The 14,912-nt window shown below is 44.5% G+C and overlaps 1 protein-coding gene across 1 annotated transcript in view; it reads left to right on the top strand.

Annotated features, from left to right (window-relative positions):
- The window catches only part of Utp20 (UTP20 small subunit processome component), a 72,642-nt gene that overhangs the window by 15,720 nt on the left and 42,010 nt on the right, over positions 1 to 14,912 (top strand). Inside the window, exons 15-22 of the mRNA XM_051206343.1 lie at positions 210 to 315; positions 1,955 to 2,105; positions 3,042 to 3,104; positions 4,437 to 4,595; positions 6,178 to 6,254; positions 8,666 to 8,745; positions 8,954 to 9,197; positions 12,476 to 12,661. Coding sequence (XP_051062300.1) covers positions 210 to 315; positions 1,955 to 2,105; positions 3,042 to 3,104; positions 4,437 to 4,595; positions 6,178 to 6,254; positions 8,666 to 8,745; positions 8,954 to 9,197; positions 12,476 to 12,661 — 1,066 coding nt within the window. The remainder of the gene's footprint in view (positions 1 to 209; positions 316 to 1,954; positions 2,106 to 3,041; positions 3,105 to 4,436; positions 4,596 to 6,177; positions 6,255 to 8,665; positions 8,746 to 8,953; positions 9,198 to 12,475; positions 12,662 to 14,912) is intronic.

The raw sequence follows: 14,912 nt of genomic DNA, 5'->3' as shown, positions 1-14,912 counted from the left end.
CTCTGCTTCGGGCTTGTGCTCATTGTAAGAAAGGGACATGTCTGACTCGAGACTCTGTTGCTCTCTGTTACATTTAGACATTTGACATACAGTACTGTGTTAGAACGCACAGACTCACCTTAAGTGAGCCTCCTGTAAGTGATGTTGGTAATGAGTTGTTTCACAATGGAGAGAGAAATAATGTGCTTTTCCTGCTTTTCTGCCCTCAGGAAGCTTATTTGTTCTTTGTCAAGCTATGAATACTCTGCTGAGTCTGGAAGAGTCTTCTGAGCTTCTTCATCTGGTGCCTGTGGAGCGGGTGAAGAACTTAGTGTTGTAAGTAAACCTCTTGCTTTGGCTTAATAATGAACCAAATATAAATGGCCCATTTTTGTGAAATCTTGGATATAACAGAAATATTTCTAATCTGATCTATACCTGAATACAGTCACATGGGGGAAGTTAAATGTTGATAATGTTGATAATAGATCCATTGAAATAAATAGTTCTTGACAGATTTTTAGGTTTTAGGTTATAAAGTTAAAATGCCACTGGATTTTTTTTTTTTTTTTTAAAGCAGGGTCTCTCTCTACACAGTCCTAAAACTCAGTGGGTAGACCACGGTGGCCTTGCACTCCCAGAAATGCATCTGCCTCTGCCTCCCAGCTGCTAAGATTAAAGGCTTATGCCACCATGTCCAGCCCAGCTAGATTTAAAAAGAAAAAGAAAAGTTATTTGGTGATGCTGAGAACTTAACCCAAGGCCTCACACACAGTAGGCAAGCTCTCCACCCCAGTGTTAGCCTTTCCCACTGGTAGACTTTCCTAGCACTTTGATGACCCACTCTGCACATTCTGACCTCTTCCTGTTCTGTTTCACTGATGTGACCTGCATATCTGAGCGCCTTCCCTGCCGTCTTTTGCTGAGTGATAAAATGGTCTGGTTTGGTTTTTCTGGCCTGTACAATTGTTTTGGCCAGCCTCTGACTCTGGAAGTGGCCCTGCTTCATTATTGAGAGGCCTGCTCTGGTTTCTGGAAGGTTGTGGCTAAGCAGTGTACACACGAGGCAGCCCCCAGCCAAGTGTTCCTGCCCTGAACGCTAGTGCTGTTGGGAAGCCCTCTGCCTGCCATAAACCCCCACTGGGAATAAAATACTGAAGTCCTCTCCAAGTCCCTCTGACTGCTTGTGACCCCTGTGACCCTTGACATCACCTGCATTTCCTTGTTCACTTGACCCCAGCTACACTGGTCTCTAACATTCTTGTACGTAAGAATGCATCAGTGCCTAGAATGCTTTTCCTTCAAATACCCCCAGGCCTTCTATTCCCTTGCAGTTGAGCATTCTGTGCCATCCTGTGTCGAATGTCCTTCACTCTGCTCACTGGTCCCTGCCAGCTGCTCTCCCCTTGGCTGCCTCAGGAGCCTCCCTCCTTCCATGCTTTCCTCCCCAGCCTTTATCACTGCTCCACTGAGTACCTTCTAGTGCGCTATGGCTACCGTTTCTAGAATCTGAGTTTCAGGTATATGAGAACTTTGTCTTTGGTTTACTTTCTATACAGTGTCTAGAAAAAAAAACTGGTATATGCTAGGCTCTCAGTCCGTATCTGAATGAAGCCGGCGTATAGAGGGTCTGTAGCTTGTCGCAGAGGAAGGGTTAGGTGGGGGCTGCACTTTTCCTCACCAGCTCCGTTCCTGGCATGCAGTAACACTCCACAGATTTCACATGCCACTCACGGATGTGGATTGGGGTGGCAGCGTTGGCTGTTTTAGTCTCAGCTCTGCCTCTAGCCAGCTGATTGTATCTAAGCACATTACTCACTCGGTAGACCTGGTCTTCAGCTATAACTATAAAATGATGTTAGCAAGCTCTATAAAACGTAAAGCCTGCTGCCTTTTATATTTCCCTCGTCAGGAGACTTTTCTTGGTAACTTAGCGGTGTGATGCACTTTGAATCTCATAAATATCTTGTTGCAGAACATTTCCGACAGAGCCATCTGTGTTGCTGCTGGCTGATCTCTATTACCGGAGGCTAGCATTATGTGGATGCAAAGGGCCGCTTTCTGAGAAAGCTTTAATGGAGTTATATCCTAAGTTACAAGCAAACATTTCAACTGGTGTCTCCAAGGTAATACTGCCTGCGAGTTCGGCCCATGACCACCTGGTTTCCCATCAGAGGACGCTGCTGTGGGATTTCTGTTGGAGCAGTGATGACACTGGCCACAGACTGGTCACAGCAAAACTGCTTAGGGCCATCAGTAAGACTATAAACCTAGGGTTCTGCCTCCAAAGATCCTGATTCAGAAGGACTGGGGTAGAAAAGGGCTAGAGGAATAGAATGACTTTTCTTTGTGTACTCATAAGTGGTAGTAGTACTAAATCTCCATTACAACAGCCCTTCATAGTGCACATTTTATGGACTCGATAGTTGTACTTATGCCAATAGGTAAACAACCTATTCATGTCTTACAACTTTAAACTAGAAGAATGTGTTGTTGTGATACGTTGCTGCTCTCAAAAAGTTTTCAAATTTTGTAAAAAGAAACCTTAAGCCAGGCGTACTAGTGTACGCCTTTAACCCCAATAGTCAGGAGACAGATCTCTGTGAGGCCAGACTGTTCTGCGTAGTGAGTTCCAGGACAGCCCGGGCTGCATAGTAAGACCCTGTCTCTGAAAAGCCAAAACAAGAAAGAAAAGAAAAAATTGTTTAGACGATTCACCTACTCATTCAGGTGCGCAGCAATAGCCATGTGACTAAGGAGTGTGGAGCTGCGGATTTTTGCTGAACGGCGCATGCTTATCCAGGCCTTGCATTTCCTGCCGTAGCCAAAGCGGTGTGCTGAGCAGCCTTACCCACTCAGTCTCATGCTGTCTTGAATTCACTTACTGTTTGAATTAGGTATTGGTCACTGTTGGCTATGGAACAAGGACTAGAAAGGGCCAAGTTTCACCCTGATCAATGGGATCTCTTGGATTTTGTGAGATGTGGGTTTCGCTGACTGTACATCCATGTTTTCTTTCACTTAAACTTTGCAGTTTGAAACCTCCCTTGTTCTTTCTCTAGATTCGACTCTTGACAATAAGGATCATGAATCACTTTGACCTCCAGCTTCCAGATTCAATGGAGGTATTGTAATTATTAAGAGTGGATAGTTTAAAAATATAAAACACATAGTTTCTTAAACTTTCAAAAATGATATCTTTGCTATATAACTGTATAGATCCGAACTATATAAACATGTATGGTAAGAATTGGTATTTTTGGAATTTATATTCTTGTCTACCACAAGTCTCCTAAATGTTCTTTCAAATCTTGTGGCTAGCAGACATGGTGAGAGCTCGTGTTAGCAGGGGAGTCTTCCATATCGCTGCCTCTGGTTTTACCTCTTTCTTTAGAAGAATCAGTAGTGCCCCACAGTTTATAAAATCTTACTGATTCCTCTGTTAGTGGAAATTAAGGGGGGTTTTAGTTATCATCTTCCAGTATTCTGCAAAGTAATGCAATGGTGTTTTTATATATAGAATGATTACCATGATGCAAATATTAGAATGGCACATGAATATATATAATGGTGTTTGTGTGTGTGTGTATATATATATATATATATATATATATATATATATATATATATATGTATTTTCTTCTTCATTTTAGTAGATGCTGTTAGTCATTTAGAATCCTTTTGACAATTTCCTGGTGTGTGTGCACGTGCGCACACACACATACATGCATTTAGTGCACGTGAATATGGGGGCCAGAGGTTGATTGATGTTGGGTATTTTCTATTGTTGGTATGTTACTAACCCCCTCAAGCTCCTCCTATGCCCCCTGCCACTTCCTATTCTTTCTTACATATATTTAAGTATGAATAAATGTCTAAGTACAACCTGCTGTATGTATATGTGCGTACAGCTAATAATTTTTTAAAATTTTAAATTATTGTATTTTATTTTTATGTGTGGATGTTTTGCCTACATGTATATCTGTACACTGTACACGTGGTCAGAGGAGAGCATCAGGTTTCCTGGAGTTACAGATGGTTATGAGCCGCCGTGTGGGTGCTGGGAATTGAGCCCGGGTCCTCTGGAAGAGCTGCCAGCTCTTAGCTGCTGACCACTGTCTTTTGAGACAAGGGCTTCCACTGGGTCAGCTTGCCTTCCTGACCCCTGAGCTCCCGGAGTCTGCCCTTCTCTACCTTATTCTAGGTTGGGTTTTTTGTTTTGTTTTTCATTTTTAAAACCTTTAAGCTGAGCATAATGGTGCACACATTTAATCCTAGTACTCAGGAGGCAAGAAGCAGGTGGATCTATGTAAGTTTGAGCCTGGACCATATAGAGAGTTCCAGGCCAACGAGGACTATGTAGTAAGGCCCTATCAACAAACAAACACCTCTAGTCATGCTTCGCACCCCTTTGGGAATGAGTGTTCTGACCTGCCTTGGTTTCTCTGGCTGAGCAGGATGATGGGCTCTCGGAGCGGCAGTCAGCCTTTGCTATCCTGCGCCAGGCAGAACTGGTGCCAGCTACTGTGAACGACTACAGAGAGAAGCTCCTCCACCTGAGAAAGCTGAGGCACGACGTGGTGCAGAGCGCAGTCCCTCAGGGACCGCTGCAGGAGGTACAGTGCTGTCTGCTGGCTTTAAAATTGCTTCTTAAATTATGTTTTAAATCTTACTTTGGAGATCATATGTAGTTATGAACACTGAAAATGTTCTCATAATAAGTAAGGCAAACCTTCCTTCTCTTCCATGATTCAAGTTAAATCTCTTTCCGCCTATTAAATATGTGGTGGCCTTTTGCTCACGTGAAGGTCTGACACAGTGACCGACCGTCATTTTGTGTTGCTTTAACTACAAAGGGAGGCCTTGGCTACTCCAGCAGCTCGTTTCACTTGGGGTTTCTCTTGCGTTTCTTACCTTGTCACAGCATGTGAGCATTTTAAAATGTAATACTTCACTTTCAACCCTCGTCTGGCTTCAGGGCCCTTACAACAGAAAGAAAGGAAGAGACCAGTTTTGTTGATAAAATAGTTCTAAAATGTTCAAAGATGCTATAAAGGGTAGAGTATGATTGGCGGGTTACAGAAATGTGTCACATGAGAAGCAGAACTGACTGAAGGCCCCTTGTATCCTCTCTTTTCTGCTTTGGTTTGGTTTTGCTTTTTTAAATTTTATTCTAGACTGTCCTACAAAGGCAACTAGGAAAACACGATCCTCCTATATCAAGAACATTTCATGTTATAATGGCCACTGCTTTTCAAAAATAGGTTGCAGCTAGGTTTTAGGGTTCTGAGAAAGGCCATGAAACAGGTAACAGTCAGAACAGTCACACTTTGCATTGCCTGTAAAATACATGAAGAAAACAGTAAGACTAAAATACTTATTGTAGTTTTCCTGATTTCTATCCCTGCCATTGCCTCCTGGCGGTCTCTTCCTTGAGAAGGAATATGAAAGCCCCGCATCGGTTCACGTTGGATTTTAGCCATGCACACTGAAGGATGGGGAGTGGGAGGGAGGCAGAGTGTGATACTCCACAGAGAAGAAAGCCGAGGCAGTGAGCTTCAGGTGTGCTGCTGAGGGTCATGCATCCCGAGCTGCTGGGGCTGGGGTGCAGCTAGGTATTCTGGGTCACCGTCCCCGCTTTCTGCTGCTGTGCACCGCTGCCCCAGTCGATGACAGCTCAGGTACTTCCGTGCCAATGAAGGAGCGTGTGCATGAAGCCCAGCCAGCCTAGAAGGAACGACTTCCCCTCCATTGTACTTCACAGTCCACAGCACGCCTTTCCATTCATGAGCCTTCCCGTCCGGAACCTCATTCAGTTCTCACAGCAAAAGTGTGTGTGGGCAGCATTAGTCCCTTACAGAGGAGAGGGCAGGCTCATTGACCCCTGATGAGGGAGGGCGCCCCGTCAGGTGTGAAGCCCATATTCTTCACCGCATGTACCGCTGCTGCAGGGCACTGGCGTCGGCTTTGGAAATCCCTCGTGGATTCTGTAGGAGCAAGGCCAAGGCGGAGGAAGGCATGTCTGGCATGAGCTTGCATTCTGTGTTCAAATGAATGAGTGAGATTTTAGGAGATGGAGAAAAGTTACTACACACTCAGTCCTGGGAAGCTTCTCCCCAGACTTGCCTTGTGCAAGGGGTGTGTGCCCTTGTACTGCAGCTGTCACACGCTTTCCTAACCAGGCTCTTGCGCTTGCAGGTGCCCCTGCGTTATCTGTTAGGCATGCTCTATATCAACTTCAGCGCCCTCTGGGACCCTGTTATTGAGCTCATCAGGTAAGCGTGGGCTAAGTGATGGGACTGACTAACTCACATAGAGTGGGGGGCATGCTTGCTCCACCGCGGTATGGTTTACGTGCATGAGTGTCTGAACCCTTTGTGAAACAGTGCAAAGAAGAATACATACTCTTTGGTGCCTAGCTTTCAGTAGTTCAGATGTATGGGTACTTCTATGGGTTTACGCGACTGAGGGTTTTCTTTTTATTCTCTATGGTACTGTCTGTATGATGGAAAGATACATTGTGATAATTCCATACTTTTATGTTTACATAGCAAAACACAGAACCATAAATACTTTTTAAAACCCTTGCTGTCACCTACGCGCACGCACACACACACACCCTTTTAGCTTTAACAAGTAATTTTAATAGTCACAGAAAATAGCATATGCTGTGGCTGAGATGTAAAAATCTGTCCTTTTACAAATGTTTGTCCTTGACGCTTTACTATGGCTTTTTGTTAGGCTGGAAATATGTCATGTGTCATTGCCTTTCCAGATCCTATTAATTCTTACTTGACAGTAGCAGAATAAACAAATCCTTTTCCAATTTTTAAACCAATTTTCCTGCTTTTACTTCCTTTCAGAGCCATCAAACAAATGTAGTGAAAATAAATGGCTTTTGACTTCAACCTGGATTTTATTTTATTTTTTTTTATTTATTTATTTTTTGGTACCTTCAAAAGATAAGAAGTGACATATTTGTAATCAGTGGTCCATTATCACAAATGATGGCTCTTAAATGCTTTTAAAGTCTCTCCATAGTGACTGGGCTATTTTACTGCTGGGGACTGTTAATATTCGACATACATAGTTCTCCTAGCTAATGTAAAGTTTATGTGTATTAGAAAGTTAACGGTAAGCCCAGGTGTGATGATGAATACTTTTGATGTCCACATTCAAGAGGCAAAGGCAAAGAGCATCACAGATTTGAAGCTAGCTTGGGTTGCATCACTATGTGTCTCATTAAAGAGGAGGACGAGGGAGAAGGGAATGGGGAGGAAAGGAAGATAAGAGAAGAGAAAAGGAAAGGCGAATTAATGACAAGACTAGGGAAAACGTGAGAATATTGGAAGATTTTTCAACTGTAAAAACAGATGAACAAAACCAAAAAAATAACCCTATATAATTCATTTTGTGTCTCATCATTAAGTTCTTAAAAGTTTGTGTTTGAGACAGATTCTAAATACATACCCCAGGCTGGCCTGGAACAAACTATGGTGATCAGGCTGGCCTCAAACTAACGCAGGTCCTCCTGCCTCTGCCTCCCACGTGATGGGATTAGAGGTGTGTACCACCACACTCAGCTGAAAAGTGTATTCCAAATAGTTAGTGAAATAGATGTTTTTAACTAACTTTGAGTGCACTGGTTGCTTTTCTCCAGAAACTTTCTCATATACTATCTCACTTAGCTTTGTCAACTTGATGTAGCCTAGAGTCACCTGGAGAGAGAGTCATTGAGTGCTTTTCTCCATCAGGTTGCTCTGAGGACTGTTTGTCTTGACTAGTCATTAATGTGGGAGGGCCCAGCCCTCTGTGGGCAGCACAGTCCTGAGGTGGGTGGACTTGAGCTGTATGAGAGCTGGCTGCACTTCAGCTTGCGAGTAAGGCAGTAAGCAGCATGCCTCCATGGTCTCTACCTCTAGGTGCCTGCTTTGAGTTCCAGCGCTGACTTCCATCAGTGACTTGTGACCTGGAAGTCAAGTAAACATTTTCCTCCCCAAGTGGCTTTTGGTTGTAGAATTTGTCACATCAACAAAGAGGACAAAGTAGAGGATATATCATGCTCCATTTTCACTAGTCTTCCTAACTGGGTATGGCAATCCATGCCTGTGTTCTAGACTCAGACAGTGGTGGGGGCCGGCATCTGTGGGTTCGAGGCCAGCGTAGACTGCAGGGAAAGGCTGACTCAAAGCACCTTCAGCAACAGCGCTTATTTGTGTCTACTTATATTTTAAAATAAATACTCTGTAGTCATTTGTGACTATAAAAATAATTCCCATAGGTCGGCAAAGTGGTTCAACAGGTGAAAAAAGGTCTTGCACAGCCTGATGACCTGAGTTCAATCCTTGGATCCCACAGTAGAAGGAGAAAAGGAAATTCCCTGAATTATGTGATTCCTCTAACATCTGTACATACACTGGTACACACGCTGGTACAAATACACTCACATACGTCATACGTGCTCACATATAATGATAAAGTAAAATAAATAGTTTGTGCAATGAAAACAGTATAAAAACAACAGAAAAGTGTGAAATTTATTTTATCCTCGTGTTGAAGGCTAATGGAATTGACAAACTAAGTTAATTGTTGTACTTTTTTTTTTTTTTTTTTTTTTTTTTTTTTTTAGTGGCTATCTCACACCAAAGACCATGCTATATCATGTATTTTATATATTTTCTCTTAGTTCTCATGCCCATGGAATGGAAAACAAGCAATTCTGGAATGTCTGCTATGAACATCTAGAAAAAGCAGCTTCACGTGCTGGTATGAATAAAAGTCTCAAGGGCTTGCCGGGATTATTTTTTAGTGTTTACTGTGGTTTATGCATGAAACTGGGAAACATGAACGATATTCTCCTTGATAAAGCCCTGACTAGGCTACTGTTTCCTTTGTGTTGCTAGGAAACAAATGTTCAGTCTTAAGCATAAGTGTGATAACCTGCAGGCATTAGGAAGGCATCCTTCTCTTGCAGAGAAAGAACTGCAGAAGGGTGTGGGAGAGGCGGAGCCGAGCATTGGAGATGAAAGCTGGGAGCAAGCCCAAGAAGGAGATGCGGGTGCCCTTTACCAGCATCAGTTAGCATTGAAAACTGACTGTCACGAACGACTGGACCATACCAACTTTCGATTCTTGCTCTGGCGAGCTTTGGCCAAATTTCCAGAGAGAATAGAGCCAAGGTCCAGGGACCTCTCCCCACTGTTCTTGAGGTTTATCAAGTGAGTACATAGAGCGGTGTCCCTGGCACGGGGGGGGGAGGGGGAGCTCAGCCTCCCCCAGTGACTGAGGGTTTGCACAAGTGTCTGTTGCTAGTCCATGTCTATAAAACACCGCCTCCTCAGGTAAACACTAGACTAGTTTTGTTCACCGTTCAGTTTTATATGAATCAACATGCAAATAGTGCTAATAAAAACAGGTCAGGTCACCACAGGAGAAGGGCCATGTTGAGTCTGATCGGTATACAAAGGCCCTACTATTTCTTGTCCTGTTCATTGTTTTATTACTTACCTGGGAGTAATAGATATTTTCCAGTGACCTAACCCCAACTACTGTTTTGATCCTCTTCGTGCTGAGGAATGCACTCTCGAAGAATAATAAGAGCTTTCTGAAGCTTTGTTTTGCTTTCAGTATCTGAGTAAGAGAGTCTTGATGGCTTTGAAATTTTAACAAGGATAGAACTAAAGAGTAGATATGCTCTGATGTGCCTCATTACATGGGGAGAAGGTAAGGGTTAGGCTGAGTGGGACATAGCCACAGCCCTGGCTTGTCACAGGGACAGCATCGGGGGAGGGTCTGGGGGGGGTTGGGTAAGCATGGCATCGTGACCTCCAGTGGAAGCAGTGGACATGGAACAGGAAGTTGGCACCGTGCCATGTGATGGCGAAATGGGCCTTTGCCATCAGAGAACCTGGGAGTTTAAGCAGAAAACATGAAGGTGCTATTTGGAGAACAGATTGTAGAATGGTAGGGTTGGAGAGAGGGCATTCAGAAGGAGATTACAGATGTGAACAAGGTTGGCTGGTGGCCTGGCCACGGTTGTAGTGTTAAAGACTAGCTTTTTTTTTTTTTTTTTTTTAAAGAATTCCAATTTGAAGAAAAAAAAAATTGAATGGATTCTACCCAGATCAGCTGGTGTGGTTTGGAGGTGGTGTTAGTTATAGGGAACAGAGACGAGTGGGAACTCTGCATCTCTCTCAAGGTTTTAGCCTGAGCATCTAGGAAGGACAGGGTACCACCTTAGGGTAAAGGGACTGAGATGCTGCTGGTTTGTGGGGAAAACCAAGAGTTATTTGAATTTGTGTTAAGTTCAGGATACCAAGTAGCTAGCCAAGTAGAAATGACAAGTAGGCATTACATTTGGAATAATTACGTTCAAGGAATACAAAGTTGAGGATTCTCAGTAGATGAGTGATATTTAACGTCACCTGGCAGAGCGGAGTCCCCTAGACAGACATGCAAGGGCTGCTGCCAGCATGGATGTGAACTCCCTAGTGCGTTAAGTTTCTGTGTTTTCCCTCAGCAATAGCATCACTCTTAGTTTACAGGTGAATGTTTCAGCGAGGGATAGTCAATTGGATCCGAAAATTGGGTATTTCTGAGCAGTCAGACGTGTGTGGAATAAGGTTTCTTGACCTTCGGCTTAAAGAGGGACCTTACCCAGAAAGACACAGAATCCGCAATGAGTTGCTTTACATATTCTGGATAGAAGTCTGCTTAAATGAGCTCTAGAGAAAGTGGAGAAGGAAAATGAACCTGTGAGTTCTTGTGGTAAGATGGAGACCAGAGAGGAGTGTGGGTCAGAGAGGTCGCAACTGTTGATGGTTTTGTTGTTCAAAACTGAAACAGCATACAGGAATACTGTTGTTACAAAGGATCAAGAAGGGCAGAGAAGACAGGTGTGGTGGTGCACTTCTTTAATCACAGCACTTCGAGACAGAGGCAGGTAGATTTCTGTGAGCTGGAGGCCAGTCTGGGCTACACAGCAAGTTCCAGGTCAATCGAGGCCATACAATGAGAACCTAGCTTAATGGGGAGGGGGGCGAGTAGGGATACAGGGAGGAGAAATTGGAGCTAGGAAAGGTTAAAGCAGACAAAACAAGCAATAGGTTATTGGTGGGAAAATAATGTCCCTCCCCCATAATCCTTTGTGGGGTAATTGTTTGTAGAATGAGAAAAGCGGAATCTGGATTTTTACTCATAACGTGTCTTAAAGGATGTAGCAGCTGTTTTGCAAGGTAGCAAGGGCTGTGTGAGTAGACTGAGAGTAAAGTCCTATTCGGTATAGGGACAGGGAGAGGCCGGCGGCAGAATTGGGAGACTTAGATGCCCTAGTCGAACCTAGTGCTAATGTTTAGGAAGAGGGTACTTTGGTTTTCTGTGCTTTTGGGTATTAGTCATTAAAAAGAATATCTTTGCCTGTGACTGAAGTGAAGCATCTCCTTTGCTCTCTTTCCCCTAGTAGTTTCATAGCTTTAGGCCTTTTACCTTAAATGCACTTTGCTGTTGAGTCCTATAAGTGATGAGGTACAGAAGTCTCGTTACAGTCTTTTGCATATGGTTATCCATTTGCCCGGCACCACTTACTGGAAAGATTGCCCTTTCTCCAGAGTTCTCAGTGCGTCATTGAAAGGGCAGTACTGGCTGTGGGCCAGTTTGTATGCTAATGTAATGCTCTTTTGACCAAGCAGTTTGTTAAGAAATTAGGTACTGTCTCTGAGTTGACTTTTGGCTTGTTATTGCTTTGACTATATTTGAGATTGTAATGCTATGCTTTTGAAAGGACATTGGCAAAGTCAGGAAAGAATACAGTCCTAGTACTTTACATTAATCCTTTACTCTATAGATACAGTCCTAGTACTTTACATTAATCCTTTACTCTATAGATACAGTCCTAGTACTTTACATTAATCCTTTACTCTATAGATACAGTCCTAGTACTTTACATTAATCCTTTACTCTATAGATACAGTCCTAGTACTTTACATTAATCTTTTACTCTATAGTCCACTCTGACCAGCTGTTCTTCCAGAGACAAGGAGGCTGATTTCACATCTTTTCACAATGTAGTAATGGAGCAGACTATCTCTTACAGTTAGTGATTGACTTGTCAGTGAAAGACTACAGGACAGAGAATACTAGTATAAGGGCTGGAGAGATGGATCATTGGTTAAGAACCCTTTTAAAGGACATATGGTAGCAGCTCTCAACCATCTGTAACATCAGCCCACACAGTCCAGCGTCCTCTCCTGACCTCTGTTGGTACCAAGTACATTGTCTGGTACACAGATGTACATGTAGGTAAAGCACCCACCACATAGAATAAAATAATTCAAGAATGCTAATGTAGGGGCACCTTGACTAAGGTGCTGTGTGTGTGTGTGTGTGTGTGCGTGCGTGTGCGTGTGCCTGTGCCTGTGCCTGTGCCGTGTACTGTGGATGCCTATCCAATGAAGCATACTCCTCACATACGATGTTATTGCATGCTTCCTCTTAACAGCAATGAGTACTATCCAGCAGATCTACAGGTTGCTCCAACCCAGGATCTACGGAGAAAAGGCCGAGGGGCAGTGGCTGAGGACGTGGAGGAGGAACCTGCTGTGGAAGACGACAAAGAGCTGGAGGAAGAGGTCGTGCCCTCAGATGAAGCACCCCAGAAGAGAAAGACAAGGAGGGCTGCAGCAAAGTGAGTTCCCCACCCCTGGCTGATCATGGGGCTGTGTCTGTTAGCGCAAGCACCGCAGGCTTCTGTCTCCATGGGAGACAGCTTCATGAAGGACGGCTCCTCACAGCTATCGGCCTGCTGTGGTGCATCTTCCTCAGACTTTCCTGGCTGCTTTGTCAGTCTTTGGAGTTTCAGCTCTGGGTTTTAGAGGCAGGGTTTCTCTGTGGCTTTGGAGCCTGTCCTGGAAGTCGCTCTGTAGACCAAGCTGGCCTCGAACTCACAGAGATCCACCTGATACCGACTCAAACATTCTGGTACTGGGCATTGAGAACTGGTTGTAGTGTTCTGTGGCGCCAAAATTAAAGGAAGACAGGCCCAGAATTACACAAGGGACCTTTGTTGGGGATCTCTTGACATCGGCGCTGCCCAGGGCCACACTTACTGATAGTGTGTCCCAGTAAATTGCATGTTGCAGTCCTGCGTCTGTCTGACCCTTCCGTTAGTCTCTTGGCACCGTGGGCACTGCTGGTTTGTTTTGGAATACTTACTGACTGGTTTTTCTTGCTTCACCACAGAATCTTATGAGTTGAGGAAGTTTGACGTGGTTCCCTTTAAAGATGAGAGAGCTGCATCCTAGAGTACCCAGGGACCCGCTGTGTAGGCACTGCGTGTGTGCACGGGCCGCGGGGGCTCTGCACGTCACACTTCCTTGCCTTTGACTGAGCCCCTTCTAGTTACTTTTTTCTTGTGCTACAATACTTTCTAAGTCCCCTTGGTTACTAATTTACTTAAATTGTTACAAACTGTTTAAAACCATATTTAAGAAGGCCTGCTTGCAGATACTTTTTAAGCTTACCCAAAGATTGTATGGACTGAGGGTCTGCGTGCCAGGCTGGTGCTGCTCTTAGACTATTTGATCTTGCGTGTCCCCACAGCAGCCACTTGTAAATTTGTCCATTTAACTGTAGCCAGTGTCCTTTGCTAAGTGTAAGACTGCAAGGATGAATCGCAAAGGTCTGCAGTAGAGGAGTGTGTCAGATACTTTTATGGGGCTTACGGGAGCACGTGAGGAACCACTCTCTTCTGCCAAAAAGACTGAGGCAGACACTCAGAGAAGACCTTCTGCAGAGGGAAGGAAAGCTCTGTGACCTTAGACAGGCCCGGTGTGAGAAAGATGCCAGTGGCAGAGTTCAAGTGCACTTGTAAAAGGGAAAGGGGAGACAGGCCTCTAGGGACAGGAGCGATGACAGGGAGACGGGGAGAGGGCGGTGGGAGCGGGGAAGTAGTGAATGAGTGTGCACAGGTGTGCTCTTAGTGGCTGCAGCTGAGGGCACGTCCCGTCAGAACCCCCAGGCCAGGCCAGTGCATGCCTGGAGTGCTAACGTCCAGGAAGGGTCACGGCCAGCTGCCTGAACCTCTAGTTTCTTGTTCTTTCCATCAGCTTAATCCCTAGCAAAAGATCAGTTGTAGGTATGTGGTTGTCAAATAAATGAATAAGGCATTTATTTCTCCAGTCACGCCTTGGCCTTTCTCACCCGTGGGTCTGCACACATGCTCTTGCCTCTGTCCAAGCGCCCTGGCCTCATTTCTACCCACTGAGGGAATCTTCAAACTCCAAGATGTGCTTCTGGCCATGCTCTTCTGTCTTTTCAAGGAGAAACTATCTTATGTGAGTCAAGCGCTCACAACCCATCAGTCATACTTGGGTAATGGAATTCCTGCTTGCCTGGATATGAGCTCTTTATAGCTCATGAAAATCAGAAATTCCCTACAGGCTGCAGTGGTATTCTCACTGCACTTTGAAGTGTTCTAAAGAAACTTGTCTACAATACTAAAAATGAAGATGTACTGAGCGTGCACCTCAGTGGGCAGAATGCTTGCCTAGCATGCATGTGGCCCCAGGTTCAGGCAATACTTCATGTGCCAGGCATGGTGGTAGCTTGGGAGTGGAGATAGGAGGGTCAGAAGCTGAACGTTATCCTCATCTACATAGTTCAAGGACAATATGGATGGATGGATGGATGGATGGATGGATGGATGGATGGATGGATGGATGGATGGATGGTCGGTCAGTCCAGACAGACAGACAGAGAGACAGATGACGGGAGTGGGGAGGAAGGGAGGGAGGGAAATTCTGTGAGGATTAGGTCTGTGTGGTAATTTGTCCACCACCTATACCCAAACCTAGAATATTGCTACCAGATATTATCATTAAAAATGTGAGTAAACTGTGCTAGATGTGTAGCACATACCCACAGCTTAAGCCCCAGCA

Source organism: Phodopus roborovskii, unplaced genomic scaffold, assembly GCF_943737965.1.
Source record: "Phodopus roborovskii unplaced genomic scaffold, PHOROB, whole genome shotgun sequence".
NCBI classification, from domain to species: domain Eukaryota; kingdom Metazoa; phylum Chordata; class Mammalia; order Rodentia; family Cricetidae; genus Phodopus; species Phodopus roborovskii.
Note: the sequence above shows the minus strand (reverse complement) of the source record. Positions and strands in the feature narration are given on the sequence as shown.